At 43.1% G+C, this 13005-nt stretch overlaps 1 protein-coding gene across 5 annotated transcripts in view; it reads left to right on the top strand.

The window, feature by feature from the left end:
• Positions 1–13005, top strand: part of LOC135514793 (dedicator of cytokinesis protein 4-like) — a 144301-nt gene that overhangs the window by 64853 nt on the left and 66443 nt on the right. For all 5 annotated transcript variants that reach the window (XM_064938410.1, XM_064938407.1, XM_064938408.1 and 2 more), the window contains exons 9-13: positions 3849–3930; positions 4075–4135; positions 4347–4479; positions 4846–4934; positions 12356–12481. In XM_064938410.1, the coding sequence (XP_064794482.1) occupies positions 3849–3930; positions 4075–4135; positions 4347–4479; positions 4846–4934; positions 12356–12481 (491 nt within the window). The remainder of the gene's footprint in view (positions 1–3848; positions 3931–4074; positions 4136–4346; positions 4480–4845; positions 4935–12355; positions 12482–13005) is intronic.

Genomic DNA, 13005 nt, shown 5'->3' with positions numbered 1-13005 from the left:
ATAGGCACTTTAGTATTGCCAGTGTAACAGTATAGCTTCCGTCCCTCTCCTCGCCCCTACCTGGACTCGAACCAGGACAACAGCCACCTCGAAGCAGCGGCCCAAACGGTTGCATATACACTGACTCTTCATGCAATGAACGCAAGAGAAGTGACACAATTTCACCTGGTTAATATTGCCTGCTTACCTGGATTTCTTTTAGCTAAGTATACAGGTTTAAAGAATATATATTTCTATATATATATATATTTTGATTTTAAGAAAGGCATTAATGTTTAGGTACACATTGGAGCAACGATACGCACCGCATCGATTATATGCAACGCCAGACACGCTAGCAATATCATCAACCATGTGTAGTTAACTAGTGATTATGATTGATTGTTTTTTATAAGATAAGTTTAATGCTAGCTTTTTGTGACAAAATATCTTGCAACTTATCCAAAAATTGGCTTACTGCATTACGCACCGCATCGTAACAGGCAGTCTCCTTGTGGAGTGCAATGTAATCAGGTGGTTAGTGTTGGATTAGTTAACTGTAAGGTTGCAAGATTGAATCCCCCGAGCTGACAAGGTAAAAGTCTGTCTTTCTGCCCTGAATAAGGCAGTTAACCCACCATTCCGAGGCCGTCATTGAAAATAAGAATGTGCTCTTAACTGACTTGCCTAGTTAAATAAAGATTAAATAAAGGTGTAAAACATGTTTTTTTAATCGGCCAAATCGGTGTCCAAAAATACCGATTTCCGATTGTTATGAAAACTTGAAATCGGCCCTTATTAATCAGCCATTCCGATTGATCGGTCGACCTCTACTATATACAGTGTGTGCAAATGAGGTAAGATAAGGGAGGTAAGGCAATCAATAGGCCATGGTGGTGAGGTAATTATGATATAGCAATTAAACACTGGAGTGATAGGTGTGCAGAAGATGAATGTGCAAGTAGAGATACTGGGGTGCAAAGGAGCAAAAATAAATACAGTATGGGGATGAGGTAGTCGGATGGGCTATGTACAGGTGCAGTGATCTGCGAGCTGCTCTGAGCTGCTTGAAGTTAGTGAGGGAGATATGAGTCTCCAGCTTCAGTGAGTTTTGCATTTCAGCAGAGAACTAGAAGGAAAGGCGGCCAAATGAGGAATTTGCTTTGGGGGTGACCAGTGAAATCTACCTGCTGGAGAGCGTGCTGCGGGTGGGTGCTGCTATGGTAACCAGTGAACTGAGAAGGCGGGACTTGACCTAGCAAAGACTTATAGATGACCTGGATACAGTGGGTTTGGTGACGAATATGAAGCGAGGGCCAGCCAACGAGAGCATACAGGTCGCAGTGTTGGGGCTTTGGTGAGAAAACGGATGGCACTGTGACAGACTGCATCCAAATTGTTGAGTAGAGTGTTGGAGGCTATTTTGTAAATGACATCGCCGAAGTTTAGGATCGGTAGGATAGTCAGTTTTACGAGGGTATGTTTGGCAGCATGAGTGGAGGATGCTTTGTTGCGAAATAGGAAGCCGATTCTAGATTTAATTTTGGATTGGAGATGTTTTATGTGAGTCTGGAAGGAGAGTTTACGGTCTAATCAGACACCTAGGTATTTGTTGTTGTCCACATAAGTCAGAACCGTCCAGAGTAGTGACATGCATTTAGTTTTTCTTGCATTTAAGAGAAGTTGGATGCCACGGAAGGAGAGTTGTATGGCATTGAAGCACGTCTGGATGTTAGTTAGCACAGTGTTCAAAGAAGGGCCAGAAGTATACAGAATGGTGTCGTCTGCGTAGAGGTTGATCAGAGAATCACCAGCAGCAAGAGCGACAACATTGACGGCAGGGTAGCCTAGTGGTTAAAGCGTTGGACTAGTAACCGGAAGGTTGCAAGTTCAAACCCCCGAACTAGACAAGGTACAAATCTGTCGTTCTGCCCCTGAACAGGCAGTTAACCCACTGTTCCCAGGCCGTCATTGAAAATAAGAATTTGTTCTTAACTGACTTGCCTGGTTAAATAAAGGAAAAATAAAAAAATGTATACAGAGAAGAGAGGCTGCCCGAGAATTGAACCCTGTGGCACCCCAATAGAGACTGCTACAAGCAATCCCTTGCTTGCAAGCTAGCCAACTTGTTGCGCCTAACACAGTCACGACCTCTGCAGGCAGAATAACAGCAAATTTAGCTGCATTTGTGTTTGTTTAAGCTGTTTTCTATTGACATTAATTTGGTTACTTCCATAACAATGAGGTGATGATGCCCAATTTTGTCTGGCAAAGTGCCTTCTCGTCAGGACACCACATTGCACATCAAACACTAGGCTAGAAGCTAGCTAAATAGTTTGTTGCTAGCAAACCTGCCGATTTCACAGCCAAATAAAAAACATATCAGTTGCTGAAAACAGCTGGTCAAACTATACATTTCATGTGGGTGTATTTGACAGCATAGCGCCACTTGCGTCATGAGATTCATGTTCATCACTCACCACGTTAGGTTATTTCCCCAAAAAATATTGCTGCAAAAACAAGTTTTTCTATGTTGGACCTGCGTTTACAATGTTTCCAGTTTCGGTTTGTGTGTGGTTTTGCTTTCTGTAGCTTTGTAACAGGTGTGGTCTTCATATGTAGGTGTATATTGCGATGTTTGCCATTTCACTGCTTTTCTTCCATGATCTATAAAGTTTTTATGAATTCCCCCTTCATCTCCTTGCCATACACTGTGATGTTGGATGTTATTGTCATTTTGTAGTATCCCCAATGTTATTGCAAGACACTTTTCTTTGTTCATTCTAATCTACACTTACTCGCTTTCCTTTCCGTTGGTTGACAGTCCAAGAACTGGGTTAGTATCTCTCCTGAAGAATTTGCAAAATTCTATGAATATTTAATCTGGTTTCATAGAAAGGAAGCATAATTGTCTTGCGTTGTCCGATATAGAATTGAAGCATATTTTGTCTGTGTTGCCAGATATGTTGGGTACAATCTCGTCATGGCGCTATGGCATTAATTCTACATCTTTTTTTCCCTTCTTCTCCTTCTTCCTCTCTTATTTTGCCCAAGGGCTCGCACTCTCTGTGAATATGGAGGAGCTTACCTCTGGGTTACCTCTTGTTGTACTCTTGTAGACTAGTACTCTACATCTGCTTGTACTAGTGCACTACATCTGCTTGTACTCTAGAACACTACTAATACTCTGCATCTGCTTGTACTCTAGTACACTACTAGTGCACTACATCTGCTTGTACACTACTAGTGCACTACATCTGCTTGTACACTACTAGTGCACTACATCTGCTTGTACTCTAGTACACTACTAGTGCACGACATCTGCTTGTACTCTAGTACACTACTAGTGCACTACATCTGCTTGTACTCTAGTACACTACTAGTGCACTACATCTGCTTGTACTCTAGTGCACTACATCTGCTTGTACTGTACACTAGTACACTACATCTGCTTGTACTACATCTGCATTGTACTCTAGTACACTACTAGTGCACTACATCTGCTTGTACTCTAGTACACTACTAGTGCACTGCATCTGCTTGTACTCTAGTACACTACTAGTGCACTGCATCTGCTTGTACTCTAGTACACTACTAGTGCACTACATCTGCTTGTACTCTAGTACACTACTAGTGCACTGCATCTGCTTGTACTCTAGTACACTACTAGTGCACTACATCTGCTTGTACTCTAGTACACTACTCTCGTGTGGGAGACCAGACCTAGTAGCTAGCTTGTTGTTTCAGTCATCTTCCCTCCTCTGTCATGTTTACGGTCATCCCCAACATGTATTTTATTCATGGCGTGACAGTGAATAACCTCTCTTCCCCTCCTCTTCCCTCTTCTCTCCTCTTTTCTCCTCCTCCAGTGAACGGTTCTTTGTCAGACTGAATAAGAACGGAGTGCCCAAGTCGCCAGAGAAGACCGAGAGACAATGCACCCTCTTTGTGGTGAGCACTGAACTTCTGTGTCTTCTATGCACTCTAGAAGGTTCTAGAAGTAGTAGTAGTATGGCACACGACGCTTTGTCTGTTATTGTGTTGAGGATTCTACCCTTTTGATTAAAAATGTATGTTTTTTTTTTCTCTCTTCAGGATTTGGGGAGCAGCGATCTCAGAAAAGACGTCTACATTGTTGTTCACATAATGAGAATTGGTAAGATTCCAGTGCCCCCCCCCACCCCCCTTAGTTAGTCACACGCTACAGTTATAGTGCATACATAAAAAATAAATGAACACTGCTCTAACACAGTAATAACATAGTATTATAGTATTGCAGTAATTGTGGTTAAGTGGTAACACTCTAATATAGTAACGGCAGAGCGTTGATGTACAGACATTGGCTGTTGTCGTTGTGTTGGTTGCAGGGCGGATGGGCGCTGGGGAGAAGAAGAACCTGTGTAGTATCCAGTACAGAAGGCCCTTTGGCTGTGCTGTGGTCAGTATCGCAGACCTCCTCACGGCAGACTCTAAAGACGACCACCTACTGAAGGTTTACGCGTGAGTCACCTTCCATCATATCGAAAGTGCATTTTGCACAGACGCCATTATTCACAATGAACTTCTGTACCCTCTCACAGACAATGAAATAATGTATGCAGATACCGTTGACCAGTTTTCACACACACACACACACACACACACACATACTATTAAAGCACTCTAGATGCATGCCGAGGGGATTGTAACGGTTTGACCTACATACATTATTGGCTAAAATGGGTGGACAATATGCCGATACTATTTAGCCCAGAGAAGTGACCCTTCTCTACCCTTGTTTCATTGGATTTATATTAGAAATTTCACGAATGTTATTGGGCTAATCTTGTTGACCCAAATCATGCATGCTTGGCCTTTGTGTTCCAGATGTACCACGGAAAGCGAGTGGTATCAAATCCACGAGAACATCATCAGGAAGGTCAACTCCAGATACAACCTATCGGGTTCCAACACAGGTAAGGAACAACCTCCCTTTGTATTTCTCACCTCTAGCGAAAACATTATACCTCTACATTTCTGCAAACTGAAAATGCATGAGATGCGATGGATGGGAGTTTAATGGCAAGCCGATTAGCTCTCTGCTGTAGAGTTCTCCTGTAGCTGGGCTTGTAACTCGCTGCTCCGCGGGAAGCCTGCACAGCTCAATATGCATTGAACTGATATAAATAGCAGTCCCCTCCATATGAAACTGACTGTCTGCAGTTCTCCCTAGCAACAGGTTGACGGATAGGAGGAGAATGTTAGGTTTTGGCTGTGAGAGGAAATGGTAAATCGGATGGCAAGAAAGTCGATGGAGGAGCCTCTAACATATGCATGTACCTTTTCTCAAATAGGCCTAAATTATATGTTGTGTGTGTGTGTGTGTGTATTTGTCTGCATGCATGGGTACATGCGTGTGCATCGACAACGGCTAAGTTCAATAACTACCTTGCCCTATTCTTATATTGCATGATAAGATCAGTAGATAACTGGCCTGTATCCTCTCCACATAGAAACCACTGGGAAGGATTATAGGATTTGAATCGCCATAAACAGAGTTGATCTCAGAGACAGATCTGCAAGTCTGCTCTTATTTCTGCCTCAGCGCCTCGAAAAGACCAGCGGTAATTGCGCGAGGTGCAGTCAAAACTCAAGGGAATTTGAATAATCTAGTAGTGGAGGGAGCAGCAGCAACAGAGTGATTACGATGACTGACACAAAGTAATTTAGCGTACTGCGCTATCCACGGCGAATTTCCATGACATCTGCATCTGAGAGTTAATAACGACAGTTAGTCGACCAAGAGTCATCTGTTCTGACATTTTTTTAAACGTGCATTTTTTCCAGATATAGACAACATGGTGTGTTTTATTCAAATCGGATTGAGAGCATGTCTGATGCTTTAAGCAAAATGTTTGATGAAATAATTAAGACGCACAAATGACTAGAGGGAGTCTGGCCGCAAACGATTTGATTGTGCCGTGCCCTGCTCAGATGTGCTGCACTGTGTTAAAAAAATAGACAGCGGGTGACTGTGTATGACTAGAACCCCTTGTCTCTCGCTCTCTCTCTCTCTCTCTCTCCTCTGCTGCAGCGACCACCACAGAACATCAACAGTGTGCATCTCGCTGTCCGTGTTGCTGAAGCTGCAACATAACTTTTGGTCAGAAATGGCTACATTCCCTTTTCCCTCAATCCTTGCATAATTGACATGGCGCATATATGCATCGCATGTACGTGACCAACAGGTCCCGACCTACAGCATATCATAATCACATCAATAAGTTGGTTATAACAAACTCTGAACACCGTGACACGTGACAGCAAAATGAATGCAGTGGACGTGACAAATAGACACGAGAACGAGGGAATGTTTTGGAATAAACGTGACTAGTTGTGGAAAATACTGTAGATAAAGGAGCTAAGGAACAAGTGCTGCGTGCGTAATGTGTGCCAAACTGGTGCTGTTAGATTACAATATATCCCTTTTGACCGTTTGGAACAATGTAAACAACACTAAATAAAGTATAAGTGTACCAGAGAGTCTGTTGTAATGTTTAAAAAAAGCTATATATATATAAAGCTTTTATTACAGCAAAGACTAAAACCTGTCGCATTTATTTGTGAATGTAATTTCTGAAATATAACACTTTGACCAATTTATTGTTTTGCGCTAATTATTCAATGGTCGCTTTATTTTATTTTGGCGCTAAAATGCTTGATAGCATTTCAAATCATGAATGACTCGTATGCTGTGTGATGACATGAACGGATAAATGACTGGTTGATACAGGAGCCTGTATAACTATTGAAATCCAGACCTAAGTAAGTTACGGTATTAAGGCTAAACAGAATGCTCTCTCAGGTCAACAGCTCAGGCTGCTGTGCTACGCCTACCAATGATAATGACATGACTTATTATTATAATGATGATCTTTAATAATGATAATAGTAATAATAACAATACGAAGGAGAAAAAGGAGGGTTATTATAAATCTGATCTTTCGAACAATTTGGAACCGTGTAAACAACACTAAGTAAATGATAGAAAATACCAGAGAGTCTGTTCTAATGAATACATGTGTAAAGCCTTTTATAGCAAAGAATTAAAAACAGACGGATTTGTGAAATTGTTTACTCGACAGGTGGTTGCGCTAGGCTTGGGGCTCACGGATTCAGGAGACTATGAAACAAACACTCAAACAGGCAACAAACAGTATATGTCTTATTTATGTAGATGTGTATGGATGATTTATAAAGCCAGGCACATCTTAAGTTAGGCTAATGATTACAGTCCTAATTAAGTTGGTTTACTCTATCCTCACTTTTCTTAGACTATAAAGGCAAGGGCTGTTTTCTCGTCTCCTAACTCCTCTGCTGCCTCCTCCACATTGTTCTCAACACCAATATGCTGGTTAACTTCTTGAAACTCCCCATCCCGGATCCGGGTTTGTGACTAAAGCCTCAGGCTCATTAGCATAACGCAACGTTAACGATTTCTGAAAATCGCAAATAAAATGAAAATAATGCGCCTGCTCTCAAGCTTAGCCTTTTCTTAACAACACTGTCATCTCAGATTTTCAAAATATGCTTTTGAACCATAGAAATTGACTAATTTGTGTAAGAGTATGCAAAGCTAGCATAGCATTTTGAGTAGCATTTAGCACGCAACATTTTCACAAAAACCAGATAACCAAATAAATAAAATCATTTACCTTTGAAGAGCTTCTGATGTTTTCAATGAGGAGACTCTCAGTTACATACCAAATGCGCAGTTTTTCCTGAAAGCGTCTGTGTGTAGGAGAAATCGTTCCGTTTTCTACATTGCGTCTGGCTACCGAAACGAACCGAAAATTCAGTCACCTACAACGTAAAACTTTTTCCGGATTAACTACATAATATCCGAAACATGGCAAACGTTGTTTGGACTCAATCCTCAAGGTGTTTTTTCACATATCTCTTCATTGATATGCAGTTCGTGGAAGCTTGCTTTCCTCTCTGTATCGCATGGAAAAATACTGGCAGGTGACTTTTGCGCACCAATTTCGGCGCAGGACACCGGACGGACACGTGGTAAATGTGGTCTCTTATGGTCAATCTTCCAATGATCAGCCTACAAATACGTCACAATGCTGCAGACACCTTGGGGAAACGACAGAAAGGGTTGACTCATTCCTCTCGCATTCACAGCCATATAAGGAGACAATGGAAAACAGAGCCTCAAAAATCCTTGTCATTTCCTGGATGCCATCTCATCTTGGTTTTGCCTGAAGCTCACGTTCTAGGGCACGCACAGAGAATATCTTGGTATTTCTGGACACGTCAGAGTGTTTTCTTTCGAAAGCTATCAATTATATGCATAGTCGAGCATCTTTTTGTGACAAAATATCTTGTTTAAAACGGGAACGTTTTTCATCCAAAAATGAAATAGCGCCCCCATAGATGTAAGAGGTTAACTGCACTATTATGCACATAGCAACATGGTCTATTGAAATGCGCAAATTCATCAGCACTCTGATGTGCTTCAGAACCCCGGACAGCGACCACTACCCAACGTGGGAAAAGGCACACTTACTGACATGTCTATTTGTGTTGCACCATTGTTCTTACATGTTAATACCATATAGGATTTTAGTACCATGTCTTAGACTGACAGACTCTGTCATCCAAACGGCCTCCACAATCGATTAGTCCACTCGCAGGCGCCAATCAGACAGGTGTCTTGTGCACCATTATATTTTGCTACTGCTCGACTAAAGAAATTTGGTCTACCAACAGCCTATCCACCAAACAATCGACCAGTCGACTAATTGGGGTCAGCCCTAATAGCTAGCAATCGCAATATCCAGCTGGAATAAATTCCCAGACAAAAGTGAACGGGGGATTGACGCTAAGTAAGATAACAACATTATCCTCACAGAGATAAACTTTCATCAACCATTTTACTGCACTCTCTCTGACTCAATGGAGTTGAATGGATAACTTCTATAAGATGAGTTGCATATTGCAGTAGTATCGAGAAGCCTGTTATGTTGCTGTTTATCAGATAAGACATGCATATTAGATGTTAACCTAAAGGATGCTTTTAAGTTAAGTGTCGCTGTTTCAAGAGGTTGCAGAAGAGTTTAGGAGGTTTAGAACTTGAGGGTATTTGTGGCAGTTTCCATGCAGGATGATATGGTCCAATAACACTTCAGTGTTCTGCTCTGCTGAATATAGAAGAAGTGGTAACCAGGCAGTTGGTAGTGGTGTATATAGCAGCTTATGATACTGTATGCTTCAATACATCACCAAAGGGGAAGGGAAAAGGGGATACCTCATCAGTTGCACAACTGAATGCATTCAACCGAAATGTGTCTTCCGCATTTAACCCCCCTGAATCAGAGGTGCAGGGGGATGGGCTACCTTAATCATCGTCAACGTCATGGACGCTCGGGGAACAGTTGTTGTTGTTGTTGGGGGCCGCCTTGCTCAACGGGGGAGGGGGCGGAACGGCAGATTTCCCCGTCTTGCCGGCTCGGGATTCGACCCAGCAACCTTTTGGTTACTGGCTCAATGCTCTTAACTGCATAGGCTACCTGCCGCCCCCACCTCACATGCTGTTTCTGCACTGAGTGCTGCTCTTTCCATGACACAGACTGGTGACAGGTGAATCCAGGTGAAAGTGTTCAATACATTTTTATTTGTGGAGTGCCGTTGTTACGTCGATGAAACAGAAGGCGTATGCATTGGAACGGGGTAGTAGCTTTTTCTTATATGGACAAAATAACAATAACCCAACCACCAACACACATGTTCAAAAGAGACGAGGTCAAATGATGAAAAAGTAGCCTAAGCCATATTATTAGCGCCGAGTGGCCTGGATAAATAGTGAAACTCAGCACAAAAGCAACAACGGCATTATAATGAGTATAAGCGTAGATATGGCAGCAGTGAAAAATAGTCTGTTATTGTCAGCTCGGGTTTGTGTGCATCTTCACGCAGCGGCTTTCGTTGGATTTAATCTAGCTGTTATTCCTCGTCCTAACAGTTGACACCAATATTTTTTGGGGAAACTTTCAAACTTGACACACGTTGGTTGTCGTCTCCGGTTTTCTGTTCCTTGTGTCAATAACTCGATATTAGGAAGGTGTTCTTAATGTTTTGCAGACTCAGTGGATTCTGTTAGTTTACTTCATCCGACCCACAGCTACATCTCTGTTAAATTGAATGAGAGAGTATGAGCTACAGACATGGGACATTTGCATATGGTCTTTTCGAGGTTGACCTGATGTTGAAGCCACCTGCTAGGTGTGGTGATCAGGGTCAGCGTGTTCCATACACTGCTCGTCTGTGCAGATACGTACCACACCATTCCACACGCTGACCCTGCCCACCTCTGTCGTGGAATTATATTCAGTTACACATGATTTCTGACTCTGGCCTGTTAAGTTGTTTATCGGTGACTCCGGCGCTTTCCATCGGATACCTTCCAGATTGTATCATCGATCACACGGAGCGCTGGATCAAGCTTCCCGTTTCTGTTTCCCAGCCGCTGAAAAATGAATCTGAATGACGAATGCAATATGGATTGATACAGTAGTTGATGATGAATAATGTCAAACCATTTCGCTTCATTGGGGAGAGCGGACACATTCATTAATTATGACTCTGCATAAAACGTTGACATAATTACAGTGCATATGAAGTAGTTCCATGGAAATCCGGCATCTGAAAATATTTTCTAGTAACAGTTTGCTGTGCATAAAAGCAGATTAGGCATTCTGAAGACATAGAAATGTTGACTTCTACAGAACAAACCCCATTTACATTTCAACTGGATTTCCCCCCCCTCTAATTCTGTGTACTTAAAGCCATCCCTACTGTACAGTGTGTATCCGCTTCGTTTCAATATCACCTCCAGCCCCTTACGCGTCCTGCTGTGCTGCAGCAGGCTACTATACCAACGCACTATAAGACAATCAGTTGAGCCACTCGGCCTTGCAGCCAGGTGACTCCGCTCATCTTCTCTCTCTCGCTGCGCTTATAGATCATTGATGCAGGAGACGGTGGAATACCTTGCGTAATTAAAGGCCTTATTCATTAGTCTGGTTGTCAGGGGAACAATTAAAATGGAGTGGCGGTGTGCAGTGCAGTGCAGTGCTGTGCTGCGTAGCGGGGCTGGCTGTGAAAAGCTTCCAACTACTAACCAAAACCAGCCATGGACCTGACTCTTAGCCAGAGAGATATTAGCTAGCTGCTTGCCAATTAACAAAGGAGAGACAAATTAAAAAAATATGATAAAATCTGGAGCAGAGGAATGTGGGGAAATTATATTGGTTTGAATAATCATGGAGTGCGAGGGAGAGAGAATATGGAGAGAGAGAGAATAAGCAGGAATAGAGAGAGGGAGAGAGGGAGGGTACGGAGTCAGCAAAAGTGACAGAACAATGCTCCACCACGGACAGGAACAACGCAAGGCTGTGTGTTGTTGCTGAACAGGAGAAATGTTCCATCCTGATGCTCCCTGTGCTCCTTCTGTTAAGTTGATGAAAAGCCAGTGAGGAGGACAGAGGGGGAGTTTGTCAAAGCGATGACAGGCAGGCTGGCGGCACTGAGTACTCTGTGTGTTACTGTATAGAATGGTAATGAAGCAGGGGTTGCCTAATTGTGGCCCTGGATTGGCTGTGAGGCTGTGCCATTAGGCTTCTTCCACATGAAAAGGAGGGCAATGCCCCAAGCACTGTGGACCCCCCCCCCCCAACCTAATGGGTGTCTCTTTTGTTATTGATCAAGCCTGGACTGTGCCATGTAAAACCATAACGTTACTGTGGAAGGATTTCAGTGTTGTTACAAGACCGCTGTCTCTGTTTTCCTGTGGGTTGAGCTGTGACAGACGAATCTGTTTGAGGAGTGTGTGTCTGTGTGTGTGTGTGTGGATGTTGTAGTTTGGGGGAATGAAACCCTTGCCATCTTGGGCCACATAGTACTGTAGATTCTTATTTTAGCAGTCCGGACAAATGTCACAGTTTCTAATTTCGAGAACATAGTGACCTGAAACCCAGAATGACAGGATCAATGGCCTGGTTGACCAAAAGCCTCTTTCACTTCCCTGAAAACTGGAGCAATATCTAACATGGCGTCAAGGAGATATGAAACGTTATGAACATGAAAAATACTGAAGCCAGGGTTTTATTCCATGGCCACAGTCTGACATTTTCAATTATGTACATGTTATCCAATATATTAGATGCAGACGACAGCAATGCTTTCTCTTATTATTTCTTCTTAAAGCATACCGTAGTCTGACTCACGGTGTGTGTGCGTGCGCACGCGAGTCATATCTTACTACATGTCAAGTTTTCAAGACGCATAACTTTAATTCTAAACATTTTGCGTGGGCTTCTTCTGTTCCCAGGCCTGGCTGTATCTCTCCAGTTGCTGCACGGGGACATTGAACAGCTGAGGAGAGAGTACATGGTCTTGTTCACCAGAGGAGTGTCCATCACCAAGAAACTGGGCTTCTCTGACATCATCATGCCAGGTACGACACCGCCCACGCAGCCAGCCTCTTCTTTGGTCAAAACAGAACCACGTCTGTACTGCACTGGTTTTGCAGGTAAATCTACACTCGTGGCCAGGTATACCACCGCGTTCACGAAAATGGACTCACGTGGCCTGCTATATTAAGAAGACCTGCTCTATTAATGTTAGACTTGGCAAAACAAGTGACCTACGCTACTTTGAGCCGAGGTATGATCGTCGGTAGCAAACACGCCGGTTCCAGTATCTCAGAAACCGCCGGCCTCCTGGGCTTTTCATGCACAACAGTGTCTAGGGTTTACCGAGAATGGTGCGACAAACACAACCATCCAGTGAACAGCAGTCCTGATGGCCAAAACAGCGCGTTGATGAGAGAGGTCGAAGGAGAATGGTAAGACTCGTGCAAGCTAGCAGGTAGCCTGCAAACAGACAAATAACAGCGCAGTACAACAGTGGTGTGCAGAACGGCATCTCGGACAACTTTTCCTGGCACACGTTAGGTCCCTTGGTAACAATTGAGCAACA

This window comes from Oncorhynchus masou, chromosome 26 (assembly GCF_036934945.1).
Source record: "Oncorhynchus masou masou isolate Uvic2021 chromosome 26, UVic_Omas_1.1, whole genome shotgun sequence".
Classification (NCBI taxonomy): domain Eukaryota; kingdom Metazoa; phylum Chordata; class Actinopteri; order Salmoniformes; family Salmonidae; genus Oncorhynchus; species Oncorhynchus masou.
The sequence above is the reverse complement of the archived record's forward strand: the minus strand, read 5'-3'. Positions and strand labels throughout refer to the sequence as shown.